This window comes from Trachypithecus francoisi, unplaced genomic scaffold, assembly GCF_009764315.1.
Source record: "Trachypithecus francoisi isolate TF-2019V2 unplaced genomic scaffold, Tfra_2.0 Lachesis_group5, whole genome shotgun sequence".
Classification (NCBI taxonomy): domain Eukaryota; kingdom Metazoa; phylum Chordata; class Mammalia; order Primates; family Cercopithecidae; genus Trachypithecus; species Trachypithecus francoisi.
The window spans coordinates 65073740-65088927 of record NW_022681470.1 but is presented as its reverse complement, the minus strand read 5'-3'; the positions used below and the strand labels follow the sequence as shown (position 1 = coordinate 65088927).

The following is a 15188-nucleotide window of genomic DNA, read 5'->3' as shown; positions in this document are numbered from 1 at the left end:
AAGAGTACCTCTTTTTGTCTTCAGTGAAACTTGAGCCAGAGCAAGTCAACTCCGCCCCACACCCCATTCCCATCCCCCTTCAGGGAGTGAATAACCAGGAGAGCGCTCCACAGGCAAAAGCTGGAGAAGAGAGGAGCAGGAAGTGCGATGGGAGGAGGAGAGGTGGGAGGGGAGGGGAAGGAGGAAGCAGTGAATTTCAAGAGCAGCAAGGGTTAAACCAATCCTGAATGGCAGACAGAGAGCATGAGGTGTTTAATTATAATACTAACCCCAAGAAGATCTTTTTGTCTGCCAGCTCCCTGTCTCCGACTGTGGGGGGTCAGCTGGAGATGCGGGAGGGGAGGATGTGACAAAGGTGTTGAGGGAAGCTAATTCGCCTGGGAGAGATAAAGGGAATCTGGGCCTCTTATCAGGGAGCTGTCAGATTCCCAGGTCACAGGCGCTTGATAGAATTTGTAATCTGCGGAAGGCCACCAAGCGCAAGCGGAAGGGAGATGAGAAAGAAACGGGACACAACAAAGGGAGGCTGGGGCAGGGGAGGGCGGGAGCAGAAGGCTGACGGTGACATGCCCTTCAGAGCTGAAGAGTGGGGTGTTGGGGAGATGCCCCAAGGTCTCCTTCACAGGGTGCCAGGACTGGCCACCCAGGGGTGTTATTTCTGAAGTGTGTGAAGGGCATACATGTCTTCTGTGGGATCAGCACAAGAGAGAAAGTCATAAACTCCTGGCCACAGCTAGAGGACTTTAATGGTAGGGCTGATGAGATGTGTGCCCAGAAAGCTGTGGGCGCTTCTCCCTAGTGGACCGTGGGCTAAAATAAGGCTCGTGTGGAAATAGAGGGCCACCGCAGGGGTTGGCCGAGTGACTGCTTGATGAGACTCTCGGCCTTACAAGAGTAGTAAGAGGGCATTACCTCTGCCTCCGGAGACATATGGACTTTCTATGGAGACACGTGAAAAGAGGCACAGCAGATCCAGTGCAAGACAGAAAGTGGCAACACCAGGGGACAGACAGTTTGGGACAGGTCTGCAGGGTTATGGGGGAGGACTCCTGGGGAAAGTAGAGCTGAGCTGGGCTGGAAGAATACGGTGGGTTAAAAGGATGGAGGTTGTAAGGAGAGGGTTGCATTCCTTATGAGACAGGAACTCAACAAAGACAGAGACGGGCTTAAGAAGATGTGTTTGGAGAACGGTAGATTCAAAGCTTTCCACAGGAGAGTTGTGGAGGAGAAGACTGGAAGAGTCGGTTTGCATTTGATTATGCGGGGCACTGAATGCCAAGCTAGGAGGCTTGGGTGGGATTCTATTGGCATTAGTGACTGGGAGCCAGGGAAAGGGCATCATAGGACTAATCTGAGCGGCACGCAGGGTTTCCCTGAATCCCTGACCCCTGGGATAGAGAGTCGCGTGAGCCCTGTGCCTCTGCCTGTCTCCCTACAGTACCAGTATGATGGCATGGACATCAGCAACCTGGCTGTGGATTTCGCCGTGGTGTGGAATGGCAATTTCATCATTGACAACCCTCAGGACCTGAAAGGTAAGCGGCTACTTCCAGGTAGAAGTTTGATCTTTTCACGACCCGGGAAAGACTGGAGCCAGAGGGATCAGAGCCAGCCAGCCACTGTGCCATGAATAATACACTCCCTCTGTCAGCGGAACCTTTCAGAGGATCCTAAAGCAACATTTGGAGCCATCAAAGGAGTCCTGTTGGGAGCCCTGTTTTATTACAACCAGAGCATCCGCCGGGCGGCTGCCGGCCCATCCACGTTATTCTTTGGCTCCTGCAGGCTTTGAAGTGTCTGTGGAACCTGACCTAGGAGAACAGCAGGCAGGAACGTCCGGCCAGTTTCCCTGGAAATGGAGATATTGTTTCCAATCAGGCTCTTGTTCCCCTGTCCTTGGCTCTGGTCATGATCACTGCACAAAGAAGGTTTTTAAGGCTGCCCTCCTGTTCCTGAGGTGGGCGGGAGAGAGCCGCATGCAGAGTCCAGCTCACATCTGGAGCAAAGAAGTTCAGGAAGGGGATCTGGCTGAAGAAGGAGGGGTGCTCCATGAGACTGACCCTTATTCATCGTCCTATAAACCCATGTCGGCTCCTCCCATGTGCCAGTTAGGCCTGACCCTCAGTGCAGCAAATACCAAGATTCCACCCTGCTCTTGAGAATGATAAAAGTGACTCCAATATGATGAGCACTCATGATGGGTAGGCACTCACTAAGTAATTTATTAGAAATTATTTTCCTTAAGCATCACAATAACTCTGAGAGGTAGGTACTATTATTATTCTCATTTTCTAGATGAGGAAACTGAGACCCAAAGAGATTAAGAAATGGGCCAAGAGTCAGATAGTAAGAGCTGGGATTGGAACCAAGACAGTCTAATTTCAGAGCTCACAAACTGAGCCACATCACTGTGAGGATCTGCTGCTTAGGCCACTGTGGGATTTAAACTCCTTCCCCTCTGGAATACATTCCTATCCCCCACCCTCCTCCTACCCTCAGCCACATGCCTTGCCACATTTCAAGTAGCTAGGGTTGTCACAAGCCTCTGCTTCCACCTGAGGAGTCAGCCAATGGAGATGGGGTAGTCGGCAAGGCCATAGCAGGGGCTGCAAGTTTTTCAGCATCTTTAGGGCTGTAGCTCCCTGTCCCAAATGCTGCCATTAAAATCAAGGCTACTTAGACTGGGAGAAAGGAACTGAGCCAGGAGGATTATTTTTTTCTATTTCTCCTCATACCCAGGCCAAACTTTCTCACTGCTAAGACATAGGAGACACTTTCCCTGCTGGGAATCTGGGCTCAGATCCCAGAGGTTGCCTTAGCACCTGGAGCTTAGAGAGCAGCCACATCCAAGCTGTTGCATCGGAAACTCTGCTTGTGACTCTCACAATGTTGAAGAAGCTCTGAGAGTGCACAGTGTTGTCTTCACATTCGTATCGCCTCCACCCGCTAGCCTGAGTGTCACTGCAGGCTGTGCATTGGGCTGGATGGAGAGGACCACACTATTTAAAAACTTAGGTTCTAGAATCCAGCAAAGCGGGGTTCACCTGCTGGCTCTTTCACTTACAGCTGTGTGAACTCAGATGAATGGCTGTTCCCCTTTACATGAGCTCATGGGTATGGACCATGTGGTACATATTTATAGATGCTCAGTGTGTACTCATTCATTTTAAGATTCCCATTTCCTTCCCTCTACCTTACAAAGCAATAAGCATGAGGGTATTTAAATATAGGCCCTGCAGCTGGGACTAAAGGATGCTGGACACAGCAGAGGAACAGGATGAAGACCTATGGGAAGAGTGTTAAAATTACACTCTCCCTGGGGCGTGTATCTCACTTCCAGCAATGGCATACCACCTGGTCCTGAAAGCTTATGTGTGCTTGTCCAAAAGAGTGGAAAAATGAGTTTTACGTGTTTTGCTTTTGGAGAATTCTACTTTTAACTCGAAATCTCAGCAGGCAAGGAGCTAAGACCAGGTTCCTGAACCTGAAGCACAGTTCCACTAATTCGCTGGTTATACTAGCACTTATAAGTCAGCAGGAGACAAAAGCAAAGACAAAGGGTGTGCACACTCCAAATGTTATCATTTAAGTAGCCAGTTTGCCCTCTCTGGGGACATATTCTCAAATCATAAGGGCTGTGAACAGACTGTGTCACCCTCTTTTTTTTTTTTATCAGCAATGCTTCCCCCACTGCTAGCCACCTGGCCTTTCTTTAACCCCAAGCTGACTCCTCTCTCAAACCCATGCAATTTTCAGTTTGCCAGACAAGACTCCTCTCTTCTCAAGACCTACCATTTAGCAGCATAGTAAGTTGGGGTTTGAAGATTCCAGTTTGGGTCACTAATCTTACTAAGCTCTAAGAGTCATTATCTCTCTCTGAGCCTCGTTTTTCCTTCAGTGGAGGAAAGCAGCCCTTACTTCCTGCATGAGGACCATATGTGAGAGTGTGAGAGTAAGAGAAAATGCAGCATAAGAATATAGCACGAGTTCAAAGAAAAGATAATAAACATGTATAGGGCATCAGATATGTTACAGGCATTGTGCTAAACACTTAATATGCAGTATCTTATTCCAACCTCACAAAAAGTCAATGATTATCTTCATGTTAGAGATTAGGTAAGTGAGGTTCAAGGAGGTGAAATCCTTTGTCACATTGCTAGGAAGTAGTGAAGCCGCAATTAAAGCCCTAATCTGATTCAATCTAGAGCCAGAATTCTTAAATAATATTATTCTTCCTAGTGCCCTTAAGTGACTGGTAAGAGGCTCAATTTATTAATTCCCCATCAGTCATTCTTGCAATGATAATGATGATCGGTGGTGTTATCCATGGTGAGGAAGAGTTTCTATTACACCTGCAAGAGTAGGGCGTATTGTGAGCAGCCCTTTCTGGTTTCATCTGTGACCACCTGCTCTCTTTGTAGTCCATCTCTACAAGTGTGCAGCCCAGCGGGAGAGCTGCGGCCTCTGCCTCAAGGCCGACCGGAAGTTTGAGTGTGGCTGGTGCAGCGGGGAGCGCAGGTGCACCCTCCACCAGCACTGTACCAGCCCCTCCAGCCCCTGGCTCGACTGGTCCAGCCACAATGTCAAGTGCTCCAACCCTCAAATCACCGAGGTAAGTCCTCCAAGTCCCTAGAGCAGGAAGGGGCAGCCAAGAGCTGACCCCAAGACAGTGGGCGAGGAGTGCAAATTGAGACTCTGTGGACAAATTCTTGGCGTAGAGTGAGTTTAATGTGGGGGGTGTAGGAAACCTCTCATGTGTGTCTCGACGGCCCCTGTCTAGGTATAAGAGGTAAGCGTATGGAAGCGCATCCTCATGCCTGCGCATGAATGTACAAGTGCATTGGTGTGCACGTGCACACGACAAGGGAGGCAGAGCCAGCCCAGTCTCCCTGCCAGGCTGGCTGAGCCAAGTGAGGAGGAGAAATTGGCTCCATGGTGGGTGAACATTTCAGAAAACAGGTTTAGCTTTTCTCAGCAGAAATGTGATTTCAGGAGCCGCAATTAGCTCAGAGTTGCAAAGCTGAGAACGGAAGAGGAGAGTAAAGGCAAGCACTGCATTAGCCACCGTGCCATTTCCCAGGATTTACTCCCTGTCCCAATTTTTTCATGCATTTTAATAGAAAGAAAAGGAAGTTAATTATCCTGGGGAAAAAATGATGTTTCCAAAATAGCAAATTTCAAAGGAAGATGAATGGATAATGTGGATGAAAATGCAATTGCTTGGGTTTCAAATGGCCTGGGAGAGGAGTCGCTGTATTTAACTCTGGTTGTGTTCTGTGCTCCCTTTTCACTGCTCCCTAGTCTATAACTGTCACTCATACTTTGCAACTAACTGCACCTTCCTGATGGTGACTAGGAATAAAGGCCCGGGCAGATACCCGGTGGTCTGCGTGTTTAAGAAAGGAGGAAGGGGCTGCTCCTTTTCTGCCTCTTCCCTGAGCTGCTGCACCATCCTTTTCCCTGCTTCGTTTTCCCTGCTGGCCAAGGAAAGCAACTCTTGTCCTCACCTATATCACAGAATATTGGGAAACTTCTAGAACATCTCTATGATCATATCAAAACCTCAGATCAGTTTTAAAAAGAAACCCTTAAGATGGAATGGGTGCTGCTAACCTACAGATAGGTTATTTGAAGAGGTAGAAATTATTTATTTAATGTGTGTAAATTACATTTAATCCTCACAACAGCCATGGGAAATAAGTATTTTCACCCCCACTGTACAGATGAAGAAAATGAGGCTCAGAGAAATTGAGTGACATGCTCAAGTTTATACAGCTGATAAGTGGCAGAGCCAGTATTTGAACTCATATTTAATTATAAAACCATTTTTAAATTCTTTACCAAGTACATAAAAGAAGAAGAGGTGCTTCCCCTTCCTTAACTTTTCCTAGACCAGATAGATGCAATCCATCCACAAGGCAGCATATCCCAGACAGTGCAGGGCTATCGGTGGGAAAGTGCTTACTGCATCCAGGCCCTCATCCATCCATGCAGAGAGGAGTTAGGAGAGCACAGACACTGCCTTTCAAAGACAGAGCTACTTCAATCCCATTTTATTCTTGATTGTGACCAGGGATGGTGCCCCTCCTGACTTTCTCCTGTGTCTTTATGTCTCTGGAAGAGAATGTTTGCAGGGGCTGCTGGCAGTGCCCCAGCCTCTGCCCTCAGACAGCTAGCTTCCTGAGCTGCTCAGGGCTCCGTGCCTTCTCCCTGATTCGAGTGATTTCCGGCCACTGCTGGCCTGAGAACTTGCACTGTTCCGTAATTCTTGCTGCTACAGTTGTCAGTCTCTACATCTGTGGGCACCCATGGTGTGGGGGAGCTTAAATTAGGCAGAGACTTGCTTCCATCAGCACCACCCGCCTCTGCCAGCCCCAGCAGCTGCACCATCCACTCCCCGACTGGCTGGGGCCCCTTTCCAGCCCCAAGGCAAGCTTCTCACTGGGAAACCTCTGCCTCAGCTGCCCCTGCTGGCTGACTGGGGGCTGATAGGCTGCTCTGTTCACAGAGGACACCCAAGCTACACGAGGGCTAATTAACCCCCTGAGGTAATTAGGCTGTAATTGATTTTCCCAGTGAACATATCAGCAGGCATCAGAGGCCCCAATCTCCTGCTGGTGCTTTTCAAGTCAAGGCTGTTGAGAAAGGAAGGAGCATCTTTGGAGAGAGACAAATCCATGCTGTGTCCCAAGCCACTCGGCACACCTCACTCTGAACAGGACATGGGGGAGGGAGCATCCAGGCCCGGAATGTTGTATTCATGATTATCTGGAATATTTTCTTTCATTTCTTTATTTTCATTTCAATATTTTTTTCTTTTCATTTTCTCCTAGCCCCACCCCATCCTCCTTTCCCTGTAAAAGTCATTGTCTCTTTCTTTAACTTTTCATTCTGGAAATAATTTAGGCTTATAAAAAAGTACAAAAATAGTACAAAGAACTTTCATATACCCTTCACCCAGATTTCCAAAGTTAACATCTTACATAACCACAGTATAATTATCAAAATCAGGAAATTAGCATGGATACAATAATATCATCTAATATACATGCCTTATTAACATTCTGCCAATTGTCCCACCGATGTCCTTTTTCTGGTCTAGGATCCAATCCAGGATCCCATGTGACACTCTATTGTCATGTCTCCTTTGTCCTTTAATCCTCAGTCCTTTTTTGTCTTTTATGACCTTGATACTGTTGAGAAGCACAGGCTAGTTATTTTGTAGAATGTCCCTCAATTTGGATTTGTCTAATCTCATGATCAAATTCAGGTTATATATTTATTTGGCAAGAAGTACCAAAAATCACCTGTATGGGACCTATCAAAAGGGCACCTGAGGCAACTCAAAGGGGATCTCAGAGGCCGAATCTGGGCCATTTGAGCAAGAACATAAAAAATGATAGCTGTGGATTTCACCAATAGAATAAGAATCCGTGGTTCTTCCTGATAAAAAGAAACAAACAACTAGATAAATAATGGGGGGACAGCTACGATGGCTCATGCCTGTAATCCCAGTTCTTTGGGAGGCAGAAGCTGAGAGGACTGCTTGAAGCCAGGAGTTCAAGAGCAGCCTGGGCAACACAGCAGAATCCTGATCTCTAAAAAAAAATAATAATAATGTTAAATTTTGCTGGATGTGGTGGTGCATGCCTGTAGTGCTAGCTACTCGGGAGACTAGGGTGGGAGGATCACTTGATTCCAGAAGTCTGAGGCTAGAGTGAACTATGGTCATGCCATTGCACTCCAGCCTGGGCGACAGAGAGAAACCCTGTCTCTTTTGTAACTTTTTTTTTTTTTTTTTTTTTTTTTTTGATACAGGGCCTCACTCTGTTACCCAGGCTGGAGTGCAGTGGCACAATCGACTCACTGCAACCTCCAGCTCCCGGGTTCAAACAATTCTCTTTCTTCGGCCTGCTGAGTAGGTGGGACAATAGACATGCACCACCACGCCTGGCTAATTTTTGTATTTTTAGAAGAGGCGGGGTTTGCCATGTTGGCCAGGCTGGTCTCAAACTCCTGACCTCAAGCGATCCGCCCACCTTGGCCTCCCAAAGTGCTGGGATTACAGGCGTGAGTCACCACGCCCGGCCAAGACCCTGTCTCTAAATAAATAAATAGACAGAAAAACTCATCTTTACACTAGAATTCCAACGAAAAAATGTAGAAGGAATTACAGAAATAGAAACCACTATTTGGCAAAGTACACAGTAATAATTGTTACAGGCAAAGAATGGTCAATGAACACTAAAATTAGTAGATGAAAGTATGATGAGAAATAGGATATTTACATAACCTTAAGCTACCTTCCCATAAGATACTTATTAGTTATAACAAGAACAATAGTAACTGGGCAGTGAAGAAACGTGGTAGACCTCACCTAAACCAATTGATCAAAGTAAACAAAGCCAGTAATGGGAAAAATCAACCTCATGTACCTTTCAATAGAATGCTCTGAGAAGGACACAATCTCATCTCTATGGTGTTTTCGGCAAGAATATGTAATTTGCTAAAAGTAACCTTTAAGGAGATTTTCTTTTCTTTTCTTTTCTTTTTTGAGATGGAGTCTCACTCTGTCGCCCAGGCTGGAGTGCAGTGGTGTGATCTTGGCTCACTGCAACCTCTGCCTCCCAGGTTCAAGGGATTCTCCTGCCTCAGCCTCCCGAGTAGCTGGGACTGCAGGCATGTGCCACCACACCCAGCTAATTTTTGTATTTTTAGTAGAGACATGGTTTCACTATGTTGGCCAGGCTGGTCTCAAACTCCTGACCTCAAGTGATCTGCCCGCCTCGACCTCCCAAACTGCTGGATTTATAGGCACGAGCCACTGTGCCTGGCCAACTCATTTTCTTTACTTCAGCTTTCTTGGCTAATCCCTTTGCACTGGCATAGATGTTTTCCCCAAACCTCTGAATCATCTGACTTCCATGAGGCCCATATCCTTTGATGTAGACCTCCTTGTCCTCAGCCTTCATCTTCAGAATGGGTGCCCACCTTAGTGCAGCCACTCTATGCAGTAAATAGAAGCCACTTACTACAAAGATCCTTCTTGAAGGATGAAAAGAGAATGATTCTAAGATGGCCTGTGATGGCAGTTGGGGGTGGCAGAATCTCCACCTGGAAATAAGTGGAAGCTGGAATGGATGCTGTCCTTCCTGGGACAGCAGAGAAATAAATGAGATGATCTCAAAGGAGTTCTATGTTAGAAAAAGAAGTGGGCGCACACATAGTTAGATAAACAGCTGTGTTCTTCCGTAACCCCTCCTTACCCCATCTTCTCCATGGCAACCAGGCCCACCCCGAGGAACCCATCTTTTATGGCAGCTTCATGTAGAACAAGTTGTACAGGCTATTGAATTTCACAGTTTGCATAAACTTCAGGTTAGGACCCCCTCAGGACTCACCGTCTGCTCCTTCTCAGCGAGTTCGTAGTGTGATAATGATGCTGTCCCCCGTGGGAGGCCTCCTGAGCTGCTCCCATTTCCAGCTGTCATCCTGGGTGTCTGTGCACGTGTCACCTGTTCAACCCTAGAAAGAGGAGATGTGCAGAGGACTGGAAAGCCCATGAGATGCCTGGCCCGCCACGTTTCCGTTCCCCCAGCTTGTGCTTCAGGACCTGCTGGGACCTCAAAGAGGAGGGTGTTAGGAGCCACCCACTGGAAAGGAAGGCCCAGAGAAAAACATTTCTTAAGGAGCCATGAGTAGGCAGGATCCAGCAGTAAAGGAAGAGACTGAATATTTTCTCAGAAAGATAAACTCAGGGAGGGTAAAGGGATTTTGGAGCTCACATAACAGAGGTCTTCTTCACTCCAAGCGAGTATATCAGTTTCCCAGGGCTGCCCTAGCAAAGAACCACAAACAGGTGGCTTAAACAACCTGAATGTATTTGGAGGCCTGAACTTCAAGATCAAGGTGTCAGCCACGTGGGTTCTTCTGAGCTCTGTGAGGGGGAATCTGCTGCAGGCCTCCTTCCTGGCTTCTGGTGGTTGCTGGAATCTTTGCCATTCCTTGGCTTGTAGAAGCATCAACCTGACCTCTGCCTTCATGTCCACATGGCATTCTATCTCTGTGTGTGTATCTGTCTCCCTAGTCTTTTTTTTCTTTTTTTAATAAATACCCTGCCATATTGGATTAGTGCCCACCCTAATTATCTCATTTTAATATGATTACTTCTTTAAAGACACTATATCCAAAGAAGGTGCCATTCTAAGGTACTGAATTAAGTCTTTACCATATGAATTTTGAGGAGACAAGAATCAAACCATAAGAGTGAGCATTCTGATCAGAGGGGGGAGATGCCACCATTCCAAATACATTAATTCACTCATTAAATGAATATTTAATTAATGACTACTGTATGCCATGAACTGTGCTGGGCTTGGAAGTTGTCTGTCGCATGTATACATGAGTCCTGGTTAGGGAGACTGGGTTATGCAGCCTCTTCCAATTAGCCCCAGCCTATCCTTGAACATTGGCTACCTGGAAGAGGCTGGAAACTGACTGCCCTGCAGGCCACTGTGCTTCCTCCAAAAGGCCTGGGGGCAGACTTCTAATCTCCACCCTCTGCAGTTGTGTCCTGTGTAGAAGGAGGTCTGAAGCAGGGATACAGGTCTCCTGCTAATGAGGACACTAACCTCAGGCAAGGAACATGAGCAGACCAGCCAACATTCTAATTCTGGGAGTCTTCATGACAATTGCTTCTCTTTAACAAGACTCTCCCATGTGCCAGGCTCTGAGCCTACTCCTCCAAACAACCCTGCAAGATGGCTATGATTATCTTCACTTAAGAGTTGGGGAAACAGTGCTTAGAGAAGTAAAGAATTAGCCCAGTGTCACACCCATATCTGGTTAGCAGCAGAGCAGAAGGCAGACTTCCTTCACCACACCATGGTGAGGGGGATGGGGGATTGTTCCTTGGCTATACATTTCCCCACCTCATCCTACCCCAAGTGTAACAAAAATGTCTGCGTCTAGGATCAGAATCCTCTTGGAACTTACCAAGAGATGCCAGACAAATTGGGAATATTGGTTACCCTTTGTACTGAGCCTTAAAGTAACCTTCACTTAACTGTCTTCCTAAACATAATGAGGTCCACACTTACTCCTATGAGTGAGAGGAAAAACAACAAGAAGGGGGTATTGGGGTGCATGTGAGCTTGGGGCAGTCACTTCTTGCCTTTCAGGGGGAAGCATTATTCTAACCCCTACCCCAGTTATTTCTTGAAGCTGTCACATTCAGTTGGGTTTTGTTGTTGTTGTCGTTGTTGTTTTTTGCTATGCCCACCAATGAGATGGCCATTAAGCTAAACTGAAAGCTGGATTCCCTGGCCTGGCAGCTCTGACCTCTCAAGCATCTCAGCCTGATGGGAGAGGCCAGACAATGGGGCCCAGGTGGTTCACACTTGCAGGCAAGAACAGATCAGGGTGAAGCCAAGGCAAAGCAGGCTTAAGATGCAGGAGATGAACACCAGAGTTGGTGTGACCGGGAACCCACCACCCTTAAGATGTGAAAGAACATTCCTGTGTGTTCCCAAAGTCACCTGGCACATTGCACCATACACCACACTGATGCCAGGCAGTGGGGGTGTTAGGTTTACAGCTGTTTCTCCATTGACCACCATGTAGCTTTTACTTTATGAATTTTTCAATCTCAGTAACTTCTCCATCACCTCCGTAGTCCATGCTTAGGGAATATAAATTCTCTTTAACATTATCTTACATATCTTAGGTACATGTAACTGAGAGAGAAAATCAGTTACAGAAAACCATGTACACTGGCCTCTAAAACCAAGCTCAAATAATTGTTGATACCTTAATGGTTTGAGATGATCCATCACTCCTGCTAGCTCCTGTTCTCCACTTGCACAAATAATTTAAAGTAGATTGGTTTTGCCTGGATTCTCTCGGATGCAAATGCATTTGTGAAACTGTTGGGGAAACTGGGACATTTACAAGTATTTATCTGTAAGGCTGCACCAAATCTCTGCAGGAAAGGCCAAAAGCCACTGCCCAGGGCCAGAGTGACTCACTGCAAAGTTCCCCACAAATAAATAAATAAGTCAGCCAGCTTTCCTGAGAAACAAGCCGGCACTCTGATCTTTCGTTCATTTATTTGCAGGCCTCATTAATATAACATCACTGCAACAAACAGCTAACGGGGAATGGTGTCAGGATGAATAATGGAGTTACTCTGCTGAGATAACAATTAGGTTTTGAATGTACTATCAGCTAAGACAGAGCCAGCAAGGATTCACGCCGGGCAGGAGAGCTGGCACCGCCAATGCCATAGATTCCTACAGAGCTCGTCAGCTGGGCTCTAGTCTACTGTGAAGAGTGCACACACAGGCACACACACACACATACACTCCAAGTGGAAAAGAATACCACAATTTGCTTTCTCAGACCCAGCATCCAGGTGTCTTTAGGAGCCAGGTGGGAATGAAAACGTGCAGCCACAAAGTTGGCATCGCTGCCCTCTAAAGTCAAATGAGTGAGAGGATTAGGAAAGAGAGGAGAAGCTGTCAACACATCCTCGACTTGTCCTTACTGGTTTGTCCTGATTAGGGGGCTCCTCAGGGCAGAACCCTCCTGAAATCCCAATCTTAGACACAAAAGCTTTTAATACAGAGTATGAACATCCACTGAGGATGCTGACGGGGCTGAGGCCATTCTAGAGTGGCTTCTTCAGCACCTCTTCTCCTTCTGGGGGGCTCTGACATTAGTTTCTCCTGTCTCCTTTTACAAATCCAGTGAGCGGGCACTGCCCACCTGCTGGAAACCATGGTGAGAGCTGCGCAGGCCCATCAGAGGGGCAGCCAGTGCCACACTGGGCAACGTCCACACCAACCACGTCTCCTTCTCGAGTCAGCCTGTCTGCCCCTGCCCTGAGTCCCCATCAAGAACAGGACCCAGAGGCTCCACCTGCATAGGATGCTCGTGAAAACAAAGCTACTTTTCCTTTGGACCTCAGCTAACCCCGCTTCCACCTGGATTTCTTCAACATAAAATAGTCATGAGAAAAATCATAGCTAACTTTCACGGAATACTTACCTTGCACTTAGCTCAGCACCTCACATATGTCATCTCATTTCGACCTCAAAACAACTGTTATGAAATAGAAGTTAGTATTGTCATTAGACCCATTTCATAGATGAGGACACTGAAGCACTATGAGGTCTGATAACGTTCTTTTTCTTTTTTTGCTTTTTTTTTTTTTTGAGATGGAGTCTCACCCTGTTGCCCAGGCTAGAGTGCAGTGGCGCAGTCTTTGTTCACTGCAAGCTCTGCCTCCTGGGTTCACGCCATTCTCCTGCCTCAGCCTCCCAAGTAGCTGGGACTATAGGCACCCGCCACCACGCCCAGCTAATTTTTTTGTATTTTTAGTAGAGATGGGGTTTCACCATGTTAGCCAGGATGGTCTCGATCTGCTGACCTTGTGATCCGCCCGCCTCGGCCTCCCAAAGTGCTGGGATTACAGGCATGAGCCACTGCGCCCGGCCAAGATCTGATAACTTTCTTGAAGTGACACTGAGAGTAAGTTTTAGAACTGGAATTTGACCTGCAGCTACTTGACTCAAGAGCCCCTATGTTTGACCTGTGTACTATCCTTCATCTCTTTCCTGAGCTCACTTGGACAAATAGAACTGTCAATCTGCAGAGCCAGAGGAGAGAAAGGAGCTGGCACCAAGTTCTTCCTCAAGCCTGCTGCAGAGATGGGAAGAAAGTCAGTAGTCCCCAGTCCCGGCATTGTTTGGGGAGACTGGACATTCACAGGGAGAGACAAAGGGGCAAGGCCAAGAGGGGAGTGTGGATATTGCCTGGGTGAGGTCAGAGAGGAGTGAGGATGGATGCTGAGAAGTTAAGGGAGCCAGAGAGAGCAGGAGTAAAGGCAGTGACCAGCAAGGCCAACTCCAGAGCTCCTTGGAAAGCAGCAAGGCATGGCCTTAGCCATAGCTTAAGTCCTCGCCATGCACTTCTTGATCTGTGCATCTTAAGCCTGCTGCCGAGATGGGAAGAAAGGGAAAGGGGCTGGAGTGCCTAAGCAGACAGAAGCGAAGAGCAGGCCAGGGCATGCATTCTTATGGTGGGTGACCAAGGATAGGGGTCTCCCCGGGGCAGTGCTGTGGGAAGGCAAAAAGCAGCGGTTAGATAAACCTGGCTGGGCTCTGCCACTTACTGTGGAACCTTAAACAAGTTACTTAACCTCTCTGGGACACTATTTCTCATCTGAAAAATGGGAATGATAATAACACCTCATAGTTTGTTTTGAGCCCTCAGTGGGATAAAATATGTAAAGCCCCTGGCATGATTCCTTACTCATTATAAGCACTTAAAGAATGTGAAAGCAGCAGCCATCATTCTTAGAATCTTCAATACCTTGGAGCTGAAGCCCTGCTTCTGGCTTCTTTCTGGCCATCTCTATGAGCCCAGAGATACAACCAGAGGAAGATAGGGTGTCTAGAACGGGAGCTCAGCTTTGTGAAGCTCCCACCAAGCTCCTCTGCCCCGACAAGCCCCTACTCTGAAGTTGGCCCCAACCCTGCCCCAACAAGGCTCTGCCTGAGGCTGAACCTAGGAACAGCCCACCTGAGCACTCACTTCCCAGGCTGCCAAGCCCCTGGGCCTTCCAGCGCCTCCCCGGTGCAGCCCTTCGCATCTCCCCAGCTGTAATTAATCGGCTGCATCTGCTCTTGCCCTTGGGCTGCTTTGTGGCACAGTTCCCTCCGAACTGTTCAATTAGTGGCTGCAAGAATGAGGTCGGGTGCAGCATCACGGCAGCTGCTTTCCAGGTCATGGCACCCACGGAGGAAAACAAACATGACAGGGTCTGGCAGGAACACAGATTTAGCTGGGGTGCCCTGGCACTCTCCAGGGTTCAGCTGGGCTGTGCTGCTGTCAAGATGCGGTCTGAGCAGGTGAAGTGACTCCCTAAACCAGAGGTTCCTGGAAGTTTTGAGAGGGCCTCAGCAGAAGATAGGAATCTCCTGCTTAGTCCCCTGCCATCGTCATACGTGCTGTGACCTAGGCATGCCTGCCTGATCCCACATCTTGCTGGCCTAGTCTTCCCGGCTTAACATGTACAGATCAAGAAGTGCATGGCCAGGACTTAAACTAGCCACCTTTCTACCTGGGTGTGGTCACTGACTGCTCCTGGGGCAGGGTTTAGCGCTGCTAGCCTGAGCTCTCTACCC

General features: G+C 47.7%; 1 protein-coding gene across 1 annotated transcript in view; it reads left to right on the top strand.

Moving 5' to 3' along the window:
• LOC117074081 (plexin-A2) overlaps positions 1–15188 on the top strand; it is a gene marked incomplete at its 3' end in the record, with an annotated part of 200122 nt that overhangs the window by 158768 nt on the left and 26166 nt on the right. Inside the window, exons 11-12 of the mRNA XM_033195314.1 lie at positions 1439–1535; positions 4422–4612. Coding sequence (XP_033051205.1) covers positions 1439–1535; positions 4422–4612 — 288 coding nt within the window. The remainder of the gene's footprint in view (positions 1–1438; positions 1536–4421; positions 4613–15188) is intronic.